Source organism: Narcine bancroftii, chromosome 2 (assembly GCF_036971445.1).
Source record: "Narcine bancroftii isolate sNarBan1 chromosome 2, sNarBan1.hap1, whole genome shotgun sequence".
Taxonomy (NCBI): domain Eukaryota; kingdom Metazoa; phylum Chordata; class Chondrichthyes; order Torpediniformes; family Narcinidae; genus Narcine; species Narcine bancroftii.
The window spans coordinates 326,845,699-326,861,607 of NC_091470.1; the positions used below are offsets into that span (position 1 = coordinate 326,845,699).

Here is a 15,909-nt window from a genome sequence, read left to right on the forward strand (position 1 = left end):
TTTTCCAATGGTTTACCCAAACTATACTATGTTTAAATTTAGAGAAAATTAGAAACTCTGTCTATGAATTCCCTTCTAAGTTTGAGTTAACCTGGCGACCATTTATTCAATATTTTCATTTGTGGTGAGTTGATCTGGCTCTGTTTTCTTTCTATGATTATGTATGATAATTGGGCTGTAAGATGAGATCGGAGTGATCGGCGTGGTTTAGCTATATCTGTAGGTTTTTTTTAAAGTTTTTTTTAAATTCAGATTTGTTTTTTCTTCTTTTTTGGGTTTTTTTTTCTCTTTTTTCATATATTGTTATTAATTATATCTTTTTTTAGAGATAGTTCACACCTTAAACTGATCTAAAATTTTTTTTTATGATATATTTTTATTCTGTAATATTATTGTTTAATATCTCTGTATTAATTCATTACTTACTATGTATTTTTTATATCTCTTTGAACTGTATGTGTTTATAAATTATAATAATAATAAAAAGATTGAAAAAAAAAGAAAAGGGATCGGCCCTATATGGGTAGGTGGGAGTAGTCTCACACACACACACACACACACACACACACACACACACACACACACACACACACACACACACACACACACACACACACACACACACACACACACACAGACAGATCTTTTGGGTTCAGTTTACCAAACAAACTGAATTTTGTTTATGATCTTTGCTTCAGTTGAGATTGAAGTTTTGTGTATTTTGTGTCTTAAGTTTTTCTGTGGGCTGGTTGGAAATGTAGCTTAAATTTTGATTACATATGTTATATTTAGGCTGGTGAATTTATTAGTTTTACACTGTTATAGAGATTTGCATAGTAACCAATGGGCATTGTTATAAAAGGGGGGATTTCAATTAAAGTTTAAGGATGAAATTTTGTTAATAAAGTAATTACCCCTGTGTGATACGCCTTCTTTGTGGTTGCCGGTTTGATTTTGTAACATTATATATTAAAATGTTACAAAATTTAGAAATTATAAATTTATTTTTGAAAATTTTATTTAGTTATTTGTATCATTGCAGAAAAAAATCATGAATAAAACATTAATCAAATATCCATATCCAATAATACAAAAATAAAATTATTCTCCCCAACTTCCCTCCCTCCCTCCCAAAAGGAAGAGAAAGAAAGAAAAGACATACTATTTAATATACAACAATACTAGCATATAAATTCATTAATTATTATTAAATTTTCTGATTAAGAGGAGTGGATAAGGTAGAATAGGTGGACAGAAAATTATTCATAAAATCTATATATTGTTTCCAAATTCTATAAACATTTTCAACTCGCGTTGAACTATACATAATTTTTTCCAAAAGTATACAATTTCACATCTCATTATCTTTTTCTTTGGCTTGGCTTCGCGGACGAAGATTTATGGAGGGGGTAAAAAGTCCACGTCAGCTGCAGGCTCGTTTGTGGCTGACCAGTCCGATGCGGGACAGGCAGACACGATTGCAGCGGTTGCAAGGGAAAATTGGTTGGTTGGGGTTGGGTGTTGGGTTTTTCCTCCTTTGCCTTTTGTCAGTGAGGTGGGCTCTGCAGTCTTCTTCAAAGGAGGCTGCTGCCCGCCAAACTGTGAGGCGCCAAGATGCACGGTTTGAGGCGTTATCAGCCCACTGGCGGTGGTCAATGTGGCAGGCACCAAGAGATTTCTTTAGGCAGTCCTTGTACCTTTTCTTTGGTGCACCTCTGTCACGGTGGCCAGTGGAGAGCTCGCCATATAATACGATCTTGGGAAGGCGATGGTCCTCCATTCTGGAGACGTGACCCATCCAGCGCAGCTGGATCTTCAGCAGCGTGGACTCGATGCTGTCGACCTCTGCCATCTCGAGTACCTCGACGTTAGGGGTGTGAGCGCTCCAATGGATGTTGAGGATGGAGCGGAGACAACGCTGGTGGAAGCGTTCTAGGAGCCGTAGGTGGTGCCGGTAGAGGACCCATGATTCGGAGCCGAACAGGAGTGTGGGTATGACAACGGCTCTGTATACGCTTATCTTTGTGAGGTTTTTCAGTTGGTTGTTTTTCCAGACTCTTTTGTGTAGTCTTCCAAAGGCGCTATTTGCCTTGGCGAGTCTGTTGTCTATCTCATTGTCGATCCTTGCATCTGATGAAATGGTGCAGCCGAGATAGGTAAACTGGTTGACCGTTTTGAGTTTTGTGTGCCCGATGGAGATGTGGGGGGGCTGGTAGTCATGGTGGGGAGCTGGCTGATGGAGGACCTCAGTTTTCTTCAGGCTGACTTCCAGGCCAAACACTTTGGCAGTTTCCGCAAAGCAGGACGTCAAGCGCTGAAGAGCTGGCTCTGAATGGGCAACTAAAGCGGCATTGTCTGCAAAGAGTAGTTCACGGACAAGTTTCTCTTGTGTCTTGGTGTGAGCTTGCAGGCGCCTCAGATTGAAGAGACTGCCATCCGTGCGGTACCGGATGTAAACAGCGTCTTCATTGTTGGGGTCTTTCATGGCTTGGTTCAGCATCATGCTGAAGAAGATTGAAAAGAGGGTTGGTGCGAGAACACAGCCTTGCTTCACGCCATTGTTAATGGAGAAGGGTTCAGAGAGCTCATTGCTGTATCTGACCCGACCTTGTTGATTTTCGTGCAGTTGGATAATCATGTTGAGGAACTTTGGGGGACATCCGATGCGCTCTAGTATTTGCCAAAGCCCTTTCCTGCTCACGGTGTCGAAGGCTTTGGTGAGGTCAACAAAGGTGATGTAGAGTCCTTTGTTTTGTTCTCAGTGCGGCTTTCGCGCAAACAGAGGAACAGAGAAACAGAGGAACCACTGACATGGTCTTTGCCCTCACATCTCATTATACCATCTACTTAATAACACTTCTCTCTCATCTTTCCATGATATCGCTAGACATTTCTTTGCAGTTGCTATTGCAATACTTAAAAAAATTTCTTGATATTTAACCAATTTCTATTTTGTATCCTTTTCATATATATTCACAAGTAAAGATATTCTTGGATCCTTTTGTATCTTTATCTTCATAATTTCTCCTCGTAATCAACTCAGTTCATTCCAAAACCTTTTGACTTTTTCTCAAGAGCATACTGAATGCAAAAAAAGTCCCTATTTCTTTGGTACATCGAAAGCACTTATTTGAGTAATTGGAATTAAGTCCATTAAACTTATATGGAATATAATTGATGAAGAAAATTTATATTGAACCATTTGATATCTAATGTTTATTGTATTTGTAACATTTGACATAATTCTGACCAAATCTCCTCCTGAATTTGTACATTTAAATCTTTCTCCCATCACATTTTTGATTTACATATATCTTTTTTCTTTAGTTTCTTGTAATATTATATACATGTTAGTAATAATTTTTCTAACAACCATTATATCTGTGATTATATCTTCAAGTTGACTTTATTTAGGTACTTAGGGAGTCTAAAATCTGCTCCAAATTTCTTTTTTAAATACATTTTTAAATGATAATATGCAAAAATTGTATTATTATGTATATTATATTTATATTTTAATTGATCAAAAGTTTGAAAAAAAAATCCTAAAAATCAATATTTTATCCTCTGTATATCTTTACCAATTGTCAAAAAAAGATTTTTTCAAAGTAAAAAGGACAAAGTTGATTTTGTTTTAATGACATTTTTGGCAAATGATAATTTTTAATTCCTCTCTCAATATGGATTTTGTTCCATATTTTTAATATATGCTTTAATACTGATAAATATTTAGTTTCTTTAAATGACTCACTTCCATTTATACAAAATTTGCTCCAGAAGAGTTGCACCAATTTTATTCATTTCTCTTTCAATCCAAGCTGGTTTTTCTCCCCTTTGATAGCAGGAGGTCAAAAATCTCAATAATTCTTAAAATTTGGTAGTCTTAGTCCAACCCAATCAAATTTCTACATTAATATTTCTAAACCAATTCTCGACATCTTACATTTCCAAAGAAACTCGCGTACTATTTTATTGAAAATAAAGATGGAACCCTATTCCTATCAAAGTTCCCAGCTTGGGTTGTCATACCCATCGCTAGCATGGATTTCCGCCATCCCAATGACATAGCACGGGAGACTGACATAACTATCGTACTCCTACACAAGAGTCTGCTCAAATACAGCCTGTTTTGGCAGCAGATACATCTCAGGCTTCCTATGAGCCTCCTGTGTCTACAGTTCAATCAAAGAGGAGGAATGTGCTGATGTGCATAAAGATTGGTGTTTTTACCACCGCCGTTGGGAAAAAATGCCCATAAATGTGTCCAGCCTTGTACCTATTATGGGAAAAAGGCAGGAAACAAAAAGAGCTGGCTGCCAGTAGTGGCCTCGGCAGCTGGTGCAAAAACTGGCCTATTGTATCTTCGTGATAATGCAGGTAAGAGCAAGTTCCTTGTGGACACAGGTGCTGAGGTCAGTCTATTCCCGCCTACCTATTTTGAAAATAACACATAAACAACAACACCTGGCTCTTCGATCGGCAAATGGAACTATCATTCCAAGCTTTGGCACGAGACGGATCTCAATTGGAATAGGAGAGACCACATTCCATTGGAATTGCATCTTAGCTTCTGTTGCTCAACCAATTTTAGGTGTGGACATTTTACGATCCCATGACTTACTGGTGGATGTGAAACGGAAGAAATTGGTTCATGCCACCACTTTTCAGACTTACCTGCCGGCATGCAGCAAAGGGAGTGTTTCCCAGCTCGGAGTACATATGCTGCACAAGAATGCCTATGTTGCCCTGCTCAACGAATTTCCCTGTATTCTCACTCCTAATTTCAATGCCTCAAAAACAGCCCATGGTGTGTCTCATTACATAGACACTTCAGGCCCACCAATTCATGCCAGAGCTCGTCGTCTTCCATCTGATAAACTGCTGCAGGCAAAGGCGGAGTTTACGGCAATGGAGGAGTTGGGCATCATTCGACGCTCCAACAGTCCTTGGGCATCTCCATTACACATGGTACCCAAGAAAACAGGTGAATGGAGACCTTGTGGTGATTACCGTAGGTTTAACGATGTTACGACATCCAACAGGCACCCAATTCCTCATATACAGGATTTTGCTGCCCATCTACACTGTTGCCACATTTTTGCCAAGGTTGATCTGGTCAAAGGATATCAGATACCTATCCATAAGGATGATATCCCTAAAACAGCAATTATTACCCCTTTTGGGCTTTTTGAATTCCTCAGAATGCTGTTTGGATTGAAAAATGTTGCTCAACCTTCTAGCAGCTGATGGACGCTTTAGGCAGGGATTTGGAGTTTGCATACATTTACCTGGATGATATCCTCGTAGCCAGTCAAACTGAACAAGATCACCACCTGCATTTGCTCCGCCTTTTCCAACCGCTAGAGGAATTTGGTTTTAGCTGTAGCAGCCGTGTAGTGGGCCGAGTGGGCGCACAGCGCTGCAATGCAATCTGCTGTCAGCGCAGTTCTGCGAATGTGCTGAACCATAATGCGAACGTCTGCCTACTCACCAGGACAGCACACAAGAGATACTGAGTGCCGAGAAATGGCACGTTGATCTGTTGAGACTACACTTACAAGGCTAAATTTAAACCTGCTGGTCCCGTGGATCAGCACCAATCTCATTGTGACATCCCACCTTGTCTCGTGGAGCCCGGGACATGAAGTATATAAAAGAAGCCTGTAAACCCTGAATAAATCAGTCTTCAGTTGACTAGTCTGGCGTGTGTTTTTGTATTATTTCAGTAGCTCTGCTGTAATAGCTGCTACACCTTTTAATTTTTGCATCCATCACTTCGAATTTTTGTTTCACTTGCGACAGCCTTCTCTCTACCTTCTTTGTTTATATTCTCATTTTATTTTTTAACTTTCATTGTTAACTGTAGCAAAGATTGCTGGAAAGTATACATATATTTCTTCATTATATACAAGACTCCTTTATTTTCTCCTGTTTTTTGACCAAAACTCTCTGTTCAATACACATGTCTTCTTCTTTCTGCTCCTCTTCTTGATCACTGGAGCTGGAGGCTTCTTGAGCATTTTTTAAAATTGCCTCCATTTTTTTCTGTGCTCTGCGCATGCGCAACTCCTCACGCACGCGCGGAGTCACTTCTTCACCCGTGGCAGATGGCCATTGTCGGGGGAGACCTTGTACAGCATTGTCCAAGGTTCCCCCAGCTCCAGTCTTAACCCCACGGGCTCCTACCTTCCGGGCACCTCCAGGATCCTTCTTCAAGGTAGGCCTCTCTTTATCATCTTCTTTTTCTTGTTCAAGTTCTTGAAAAGTAACAGTCATTTTATCTTTCTTAGTTGGCATTGTATATTGTTCTGTAGGACTTCCAACAGCTTTCTCTTCTATTTTCTTTCAATCAGTTCAGGCTTTTTGACTCTTTTTTAAAACTTTTTCAAAGAGAGTAGAGAATTCAGATCTAGCCCCAAATCATCACGTGGCATGCCCGAGAAATCATAATATTGTGGCCTTTTACTTTGGGTTTTTTTTAATCACACCAATTATGGTTACAAGTGTTCTAATATGATGAAAGGTGTCATTGACAGTGAAAGCAGAAGGAAGCCACCACATACACATGAATTGATGCCACCCATGTCTTCTCTATTTGTTTCCTGCTCTAGCTAATCCTGTGCATATAAGTGCATGAATTAAACAGCATTAAATCCTTGGAATTACCATGATTGATTTTGCACAAATGAAAGTGCATTACACAAAAGGTAAATGCTTTAATCTGTGAACTCCCTCCTCAATTTTTGCCTTTTTTTTTAACCTTCACTACATCCTAGGAGTAAGTGGTATAATATATTTATGGAAAAATGTAATAATCCACTCCAGCAATATAACAAAAGAAGGAAATTGTTATGAACAGATAAGAATAAATGTTTGTTTTGTTTAGTTTAGAGATAAAGCACAGTAACAGGCCCTTCTGTCCCTCAAGCACAAGCTGCCCAAATAAACCCATGTGACCAATGATCCTACTCACCCCATTCAACTTTGAAATGTGGGAAGAAACGAGAGCACCCAGAGGAAACCCATACAAACATGGGGAGAATGTACAAATTCCTTACAGACAGCACCAGATTTGAACCTGTGTGGCTGGCACCATAATGGCATTGTGTTAAACACTACACCAACTGTGCCACCTGAATAGGAGATTTAATTATTATGCATCATAATTTTTAATCTATGGTTAAGTCAATATCAATGCATTCTGTTATTTTCATGCATGACGTTTTAAAATTAGTTTTCATGAGTGTATCCTCCTCTTAAAAAAAACCCTTGCCCAGATGACTCTGCAACTGGATAACTTAAAAATAACTCATGAAAACACAAATAGGCTTTTTTGTGAGTAGATTTATAGCAAAAAAGTTTATAGCAAAAAAGAAATGTTGGAGGAATTCAGCGGATCAGATAAGTGCCATGCGTAGAAATGGTCAGTATAGTGAATGAACAGCATTAGCATGTACCCTTTCCTATTTCTTTCTGTACAGAGACCACAAGAAATATTAACTACTTCTATAATTTTATTTTGGATTTTCATTATCAACAGTATATTTCTACTGTACTCACTACAAGAGGCAACTTTCTACTTTGTCGAGACCCATACATTATTTTTTCCTCAGTTGCAGAATAATTTTTAAGTCGCCTGCTATGAACATTTGGCATGAGATAATCTACTGGGTGATGCTTTAACCCTCCTGATGCTTCTTGCTCGGCTGTGTAAAAATACCAAACATTTATTTTTATTTAGCTGCTCTCTTGTGCATAATCATCACAGATCAATTTAAGGATTGAATGTGTTTAAAACCTTGACTGTGCCCTCCTGAATATCCACTAGTAGATGTTTATTTTTATTTATTACAGGTAAACATTGTGAAATTACTTTTTTTTTCTTTATAAGCAAGGGCATTGAAAACTAACAGCAAATTTTAAAGTTAATTTGAGCCTAAAACATCCCATGATTTGTAAGCCAAAGGAAACAATGTTTAACATTGATATATATATTTTCTTTATTGTTTAGCACCAGTCAAAATCTTACCTCCATCAAAGGAAGATAAAGATAAAAAAGAATCAGAGAAAGCAGAGGAGGAAAAAGATGAGGCCAAAAGTGAAGAGGAAATTTGCTGTGACAAGATGGCCTATGTGTTCAAGAGGCCTCCAGTCAAAATCAAACGGTTTATACAGCAGCTGAAAATACCTAAAAGCATTGATTCATATTCAGGTAATATTGTTAATCTAAGTCATTTTTATATTGTGGATTGAATGATAAATTTTGAATTAGTTACCCCTTTTAGTTTGATTCATGAAAAGAATAATATTGCCAAAATTTATATTTTGACCCACCCAGTTAATGATATGTCTGGTAGACATTGACCACTTATAATCTGGTGTAGGGCTTGGATATTTACAGCCTGTAATTGGATGTGGAGGACAGAATAAAATCATATTTCAGGTGGGCTAATAATACAGCATTTATTTCCTTGCCTGGTTTAGCGAGTAGATCCATCAGTCTTAACAATAGCTACTTATCTTTAGTGGTTTTTATTCTTGTAGGTTTTCAATGTGTTATGTTGGGGTAAATGGCTAAAATTGCATTATTAGTTTTAGAAATGCCTAATGACACAACTTTTAAAAAAAGCATAAAAATTAATTTGCTGGAGGAACTCAGTGTCAGTGGGAGACAAACTATGGTTAATGTCCAGGTCTGAACTCTTTATCAATACTCTGTAATAGTGTGTGCACGAGGGGAGCGAGAAGAACTGAGACAGCAGACTGTGAGCTCGTTAAGCAGGCTATGAGCTTGTTAAGCACAATTAATTTACTTCTAGTTTTGCGCTGCAGTTTTAAGGCCCTCAGGAGCCCACCCTTTACATCCCAGAACTCACATCACGCTGATATAAATGTGTAGGCGATCCTTGGTAATCCTGTGGCCCAAGGAAGTCTATTTCATTGAGGCCAAACTGGTACTTTGCCGGGTTGATGATGAAGTCATATTCAGCTAGCTGGTCGAAAATCTGGGAGAGGTGGGAGATGTGCTCCTCATTTGTCTTGCTCACTACCAGGATATCGTCCAGGTAGATGAAAAGGAACTGTATGTCTCTGCTGATCATGTCCATGAGGCGCTAGGAGGTCTGGTCTGTGTTCTTTAGGCTGAATGGCTTGCAGAGAAACTCAAAGAAGCTGAAGGGAGTGATGACAGTGGTCTTCTGGACATCTTCTGGGTGAACGGGGATCTGGTGATATTCCCGGATCAGGTTGACCTTGGAGAAGACGCACGCATCATGGAGGTTTGCTGCGAATCCTGTATGGGAGAGATCAGGTAGCAGTCAGGCATTGTCATGTTATTGGGGCACCTGTCATCTCCGCAGGGTCTCTAGCTGCCATTAGACTTGGGCACCAAGTGAAGGGGAGAGGCCCATGGACTGTCAGACTGGCGGATGATACTGAGCTCCTCCATGCGCTTAAACTCTTCCTTGACAAGGTTAAGCTTGTCAGGAGCCAGGCGCCGGGCTCTGGAATATATGGGCAGGCCTGTAGTTGCAATGTGGTGCTGGATGCCGTGCTTCAGCATGATGGCGATAAACTGGGGACGCAGAAAGGAGGGATAGCTGGCAAGGAGAGGACTATATTGATTATGCGAAGTCTCCACAGAGGCGAGCTGGGTGGCTGGCTCATTGGATGTGCCGAGGGGTACTGTCTGGAAGGTTTCTGAGTGGACCAATCGCCTGCCCTGGAGGTCTACCAGTAGTCAGTGTGCCCGCAAGAAATCTGCTCCCAGAAATGGCTTATCCATGGATGTAAATGTGAATGACCAATTGAAAGTGGTCGTGCTGAAATGTACGATGAACCTTTTACTGGACGTTTTAATAGAAGAGTTGTTGACCGGCACACAAGGTGGGGCCAAGGGGTCTCGTGCATGTCTTGAGCGATGTTGGGCAATGACACTTATCTCCACACCTGTGTCCATGAGAAATCTGCAACCCAAGATTCTGTCTCAGACGTGGAGCAGGCTGTTCGACTGACCAGCCACCATAGTCACTAATGGCGGCTGGCCCTGTCGTTTCCCTGGAACGAGCACAGCTGGCATCACCTGCAAGCCCCTACACACCACCGTTGATGGCATAACCATCATCTGCCCGTGCCACGACATTACATAGATTGCTGAAGTCCACGTCAGCCAGCAGCAGCTTAATACCTACAGGCATTTGCTTGAGGAATACCTGCTTGAACATTAGGCAGGGCTTGTATGAGGATCTTATCCATGAGGGCAGTCGATGTTCTGTTCCCATGCCGTCCAGGTGGAGGAGACTGGCAGCCATTTTTCATCTTGAAAGCCCATGTGTTTATGAGAAAGGTTTTTAGAGCCACATATTTACCTTCCTCTGGGAGCAATTGAATGAGGTCTACTCATGCGGCGGCCTCTTGGGGTCCAGCAAACTGACGACATGGAAGTATTTTGTCCAATCTGAGGTAATCTGTTTGATCTAGAACTGGGCCTCCATTTGGCCGAACCAAGTGGGGGCTTGTTCGTCCAGAATATGGGCAGCTTTAATGCAATGGCACCTATAGCTGCAGGATGGTGCCAAGTCTTCAGAATGTGGAGACTTGTCGGGGTCACCAGTGTTATAACGTGTGCACGAGTGCAGCGAGAAAAACTGAGACAGCAGGCTGGGAGCTCGTTAAGCACAACTAGTTTACGTCAAGTTTCGCGCTGCAGCCTTTGAGATCCTCTGGAGCCTACCCCTTATGCCCTGGAACTCACGTCACGCTGACATAAGCGCGTACGCGTATTTCCGGTCATTACCGAAGAGAAGGACCTGTGATGCCATCTTTGCCACAGCTGTTCCACTGACTGCGCGTAACAAGCGGAGCTAGTTCACCGCTACAATTATGTGGACTGCCACAACTCTTTTTCAACAGTGTTTTTCTCCCCTTGATGTTGTTTGACCTATTGAGTTCCTCCAGCAGAATGAATTTTGATCCAGATTTCAGCATCTGCAGTTTCTCATGTAATTAAAAAAATATAATTAAAAATCTCCGGGCTGGGGAGGTCAAAGAGAGAGGTAGACAACATTTGCATCACACCAAGATGAGATACTGTAGGATCTGAACAGTCTTTCAATGTGTGGAGAGAGAGTTCCAAGACCCCTGTTAGAGGTCAGGGATTACATTAAGTTTCTGGCAAACAGTATGCAGATATAACAGTTGCCTTCTTTAATGCTGGTTATGTACGTATGGCAGAGTTTGAATTGAGGAAGAACACTCTAACAGATCAGTGCTCTGTGGGAAAACAGGTTATCAGTGTACTTCAGGAAGTGAGTTAAGGACTTGCTCACACGTCTAATTGCAACTGCAGAGGTCTTTTCAGATATATAGGTCACTAAACAGATCATTAACTGCTTGACAAATTTTAAAATAAATATCAGCAGTTTCTGCTGGATGAGATTGTTAACATACAAAGCAGCAAGAGCAAATCAGATTCATTTGGAAGTTTGATGCACAGATACAGGTACAAAATACAGTAAAATCCCCAGTATCTGGAATTCAAGCAACCAGCAAAAAAAAGGGGAAATAAATAAATAAACAGATAGATAAATAAAATTAAAGTAAATTTAAACATTTTAAAGTTTAAAATTGCAATAGTAAATGTTCTCCGAAGTAACACACAACCCCTTGGTGAAGATAGGAGCAAACATTCAGCCAGCAGAGTGACGCATTCGTGGTCCACCCGCAGCAGCTGCTTGAATAAAGTTGTGTTTGAATAAAATGGTGGCGCCTGGAATGAAGAGTCGACCGGTGCTGCTCGCCACTTGGGCGATTCTCCAAAAGTGTCTCCCTATCCCTGCCTAGTTAGTCTTTATCTTTATTAGTAGATTAAGTATTTGTAAGGATTTATCTGTAGACTTGGGGGATGGGGGTTAATTATGGTTGGTGTAGTAGTTAGCGCAATGCCATACAGTATCAGCAATTAGAGTATGAATTTAAATTCTAAATTTTTTAATTACGGGAATTACCTGATTAATGAGAACTTTACATAATTAAGGGCAACAATGCTGATTTTTAAATTCAAATTACTACATTTTACACTCTTTTGTTTGTTTAAACTGTTTATTTTTAATGCAGGTGTATTAGTTAGACATTGTCTCTGGCAACCGGAAAATTTGCAAATCAGACATCCCCGATCCCTGTAGGTGCTGGATACCAGTGATTTTACTATATGATTGTGCTTTTTCATTGTCATGCACCATCTCTAGGTTGCATTGGGAATGGTAGTGAGAATGAAAATCTGGGCTGAACTTGAAAAGTACAAAATAAGGAGCAGAGTGGGAAACCCAGCAACTTTTTTCGCACTTTTTTCAATTTATTTTTTAACCCAGAGGGTCCATTAACATTTCATTCTCAAATTTCCCCAGAAAGGTTGAGTATGTGATGCCAACTCGCCAAGGCAAATAGCGCCTTTGGAAGACTACACAAAAGAGTCTGGAAAAACAACCAACTGAAAAACCTCACAAAGATTAGCGTATACAGAGCCGTTGTCATACCCACACTCCTGTTTGACTCTGAAACATGGGTCCTCTACCGGCATCACCTACGGCCGCTTTCACCAGCGCTGTCGCCGCTCCATCCTCAACATTCATTGGAGCGACTTCATCACCAACATCGAAGTACTTGAGATGGCAGAGGCCGACAGCATCGAATCCACGCTGATGAAGATCCAACTGCGCTGGGTAGGTCACATCTCCAGAATGGAGGACCATCGCCTTCCCAAGATCGTGTTATATGGCGAGCTCTCCACTGGCCACCGAGACGAAGGTGCACCAAAGAAGAGGTACAAGGACTGCCTAAAGAAATCTCTTGGTGCCTGCCACATTGACCACCGCCAGTGGGCTGATATCGCCTCAAACCGTGCATCTTGGCGCCTCACAGTTCGGCGGGCAGCAACCTCCTTTGAAGAAGACCGCAGAGCCCACCTCACTGACAAAAGACAAAGGATGAAAAACCCAACACCCAACCCCAACCAACCAATTTTCCCTTGCAACCGCTGCAACCGTGTCTGCCTGTCCCGCATCGGACTTGTCAGCCACAAACGAGCCTGCAGCTGACGTGGAGATTACCCCTCCATTAATCTTCGTCCGCGAAGCCAAGCCAAAGAAGAAAGAAAGAATATTGCAAGCATATTTCATAGATTCTGGAAATGGCTGCACAACAACTTGTATGAAGAAAACCAAGATGATCCTGGGATTCAGTACCCCTTTAATTGAAGATATATTGGAAGCTGTTTAAGATAACAAGGACATATTGCTCCCTCCTGCTGTAAAAAAGCCAGCCAGCAAGACCAAAATGGCATGACAGAAGTTTACCTCCTGATTCTAAGCAATCATGCAGTTGTCAAAAATTAGAATTAAAAAGTGCAGTTCATTATTAGCATCTCCCAAGTTTAAAAACAACTGCAAACTTGTTTTCTATTTCCACAAGCCTTGCTCCAGAGACTTTGAAATAACCTTTTACAAGAAGTTCTAAAAATAAAACTTTTTACAGAATTATTAAATAAAGTCACCATGAGGGTGCAGTACTTATTGACAGATTTGACCTTCATTTCTTCAGGCTTTATAGTAAAACTTTTACTGATAAGCTCCTAAAAGCTCGAGAAAATTGTATGACTAAACCCAGTTTGGTTAATATTTGCTTTTAATGAGCCATCCATGAAAATAGCAATGTCTTTCCCAAAAGGCCAGCTACATTTAACATGGAAACCAATGCATTGAATATTGCTTCTAGTCACACTGCCATTTCCAAGTCACTTAAACTCTGAGCACTCAAAGCTAAATTCTAGACCATTAAGACTGAAATTGAAAATTGTGATACTTTAGCATGAACAACTTTAAAGATAACTGGAAAACATAAATAGAAGATATTTATACTTTTTTGAGCTATTAATTCCTATCCTTTGTTCTAATCAATAAATATTTTGTTTCAGATCGACTTTACATGGGATGGATGGGCTTTGTGGTACTTGCCTGGAACTGGAACTGCTGGTTTATTCCTATGTGCTGGGCTTTCAAGTATCAGACACCACAGATGCTTTCCATCTGGTTAACTGTGGATTATATCTGTGATTTCATCTATCTACTGGATATGTTGGTGTTCCAAGTCCGACTACAATTTGTAAGAGGGGGAGACATAATAGTAAGTTTAACTTCTAACAGAACATGTGACTAATCTTTCAATTACACATAAAATACTGTATGTGGCATAGAAATAGCCCAATAGGCCTATCTATTCCATGCTAATACTTATGCTCCCCTCTCACCTTTCCTCAAATACATTTAGCAAGGTAAGCTTTAGTTCCAATTCACCTCAGATGCACATCCATCCATCCCTTGAATATATCTGTACTCTACACTTCAAACCCTTCCTTTGGTTGTGAGGTTCCACATTTGCACAACACATTGGGTAAAGAATGTTTTTTTCCTGGATTTCCAAATAGATTTCTCAGTGATTATGTTGTGCTCCAAATGGGGCTTCACCAATGCCTTATAATATTGCAACCTGACCTCTCAACCTCTGTACTCAGTTCTCTGACTGATGAAGGCCAATGTGCTAAAAAGCCTTTTTGATCAGCCTACTTTCAAGTACTATGTACCTGTGCTCTTAGATCCATATCCTCTACAATACTCCCCAGATCCCTACCATTCACCCATGTCAGACTTCCCAAAATGCAGCACCTTATATTTCTCTCTATTAAATTCAATCATCCATTCTTCTGCTCACCTGCCCAACTGAGCAATATTCTGTTGCAAAATATTCACTAACTACGAGACACTTTAGTGTCATCTGCAAATTTGGCATTCATGTGTTTTCAGCACCTAACCCAATAGCACAGCACAAGTCACAGGCCCCCAATCCGAAAAAAGACCTTCCATCATCATACACAAAATTTCTGGAAGAACTCCGCAGATCTTACAGTGTCCATAGGAGGGTTCAGGCCTGAAATGTTGATTATATATCTTTACCCCCTATGGACACTGCGAGACTTGCTGAGTTCCTCCAGAATTTTTCTATTTTTACTACAATCGCAGCATCTGCAGACTTTCATATTTCATTCCATCATCATCCTCTTCTTTCTTCCATGAAACCAATTTTCTATCTACTCAGCTATCTCATTCAGTCTAAGCTTCCAGAGCAGCCTACCTTATTGAAACCTTAGCAGAATCCTATTGAATGCCTTGTTGAAATCCATCATAAAATGTCTCCGGTTCTCCCCTCATCAACATTTTTTATCACATATTAAAAAAACTCAAAAACGGGTTTGTGAAACATGACCTACCACTTACAAAGCCTAGTCACCCCTTGTCCATAAAAGTGAATGTTCATCTTCTCACTCAGAATACTTTCTGCTAAGTTACTGAGCTCAGATGTTTAGGCTCATTCACCTGTAATTCACAAGCTTCTCCCTGCAGCCCATCTTGAATAGAGGGACATTTTCCACCAGTCTTCCAGCACCTCACCTGTACTTACCTGGAATAAGCAGGGATGCCCAATATTTTACATTCCATGTATCAATTTTTTTCACACATATGTTCAGATGTACAACTCAATCCCCCATTCAATTCTTGTAAAATATGTTAATATAGATATATTTAGCATTTTACATGATATATTGATTTAATATAAAAACAAGATAAACATTACTTACTTTAATGAGACTTCTGAATTTGTTTTGATTTTGCCAAGCTTTTAATGTTTGGAGTTAAATTAGTCACTGAGAGCAGCAGAGAATTCTTCAAATTTGATTCAGTCAATCGCGACCTCATTTTGTTTTTAATCAAAATACTGTACATCATTCCGAAACAACAGATATAACTCTGGGCAAATTTTCTTAGTTCTGGAAAATGTTCAAAGGGTAATGATTGCAAG

The 15,909-nt window shown here is 40.2% G+C and overlaps 1 protein-coding gene across 4 annotated transcripts in view; it reads left to right on the top strand.

Annotated features, from left to right (window-relative positions):
• Positions 1 to 15,909, top strand: part of LOC138755633 (cyclic nucleotide-gated channel beta-3-like) — a 142,569-nt gene that overhangs the window by 30,043 nt on the left and 96,617 nt on the right. For all 4 annotated transcript variants that reach the window (XR_011352435.1, XM_069921984.1, XM_069921985.1 and 1 more), the window contains 2 exons: positions 8,012 to 8,212; positions 13,970 to 14,178. Coding sequence is in view for 3 of the 4 variants with exons in the window: in XM_069921984.1 (XP_069778085.1) it covers positions 8,012 to 8,212; positions 13,970 to 14,178 (410 nt within the window). In the remaining variant the exon portion in view is untranslated. The remainder of the gene's footprint in view (positions 1 to 8,011; positions 8,213 to 13,969; positions 14,179 to 15,909) is intronic.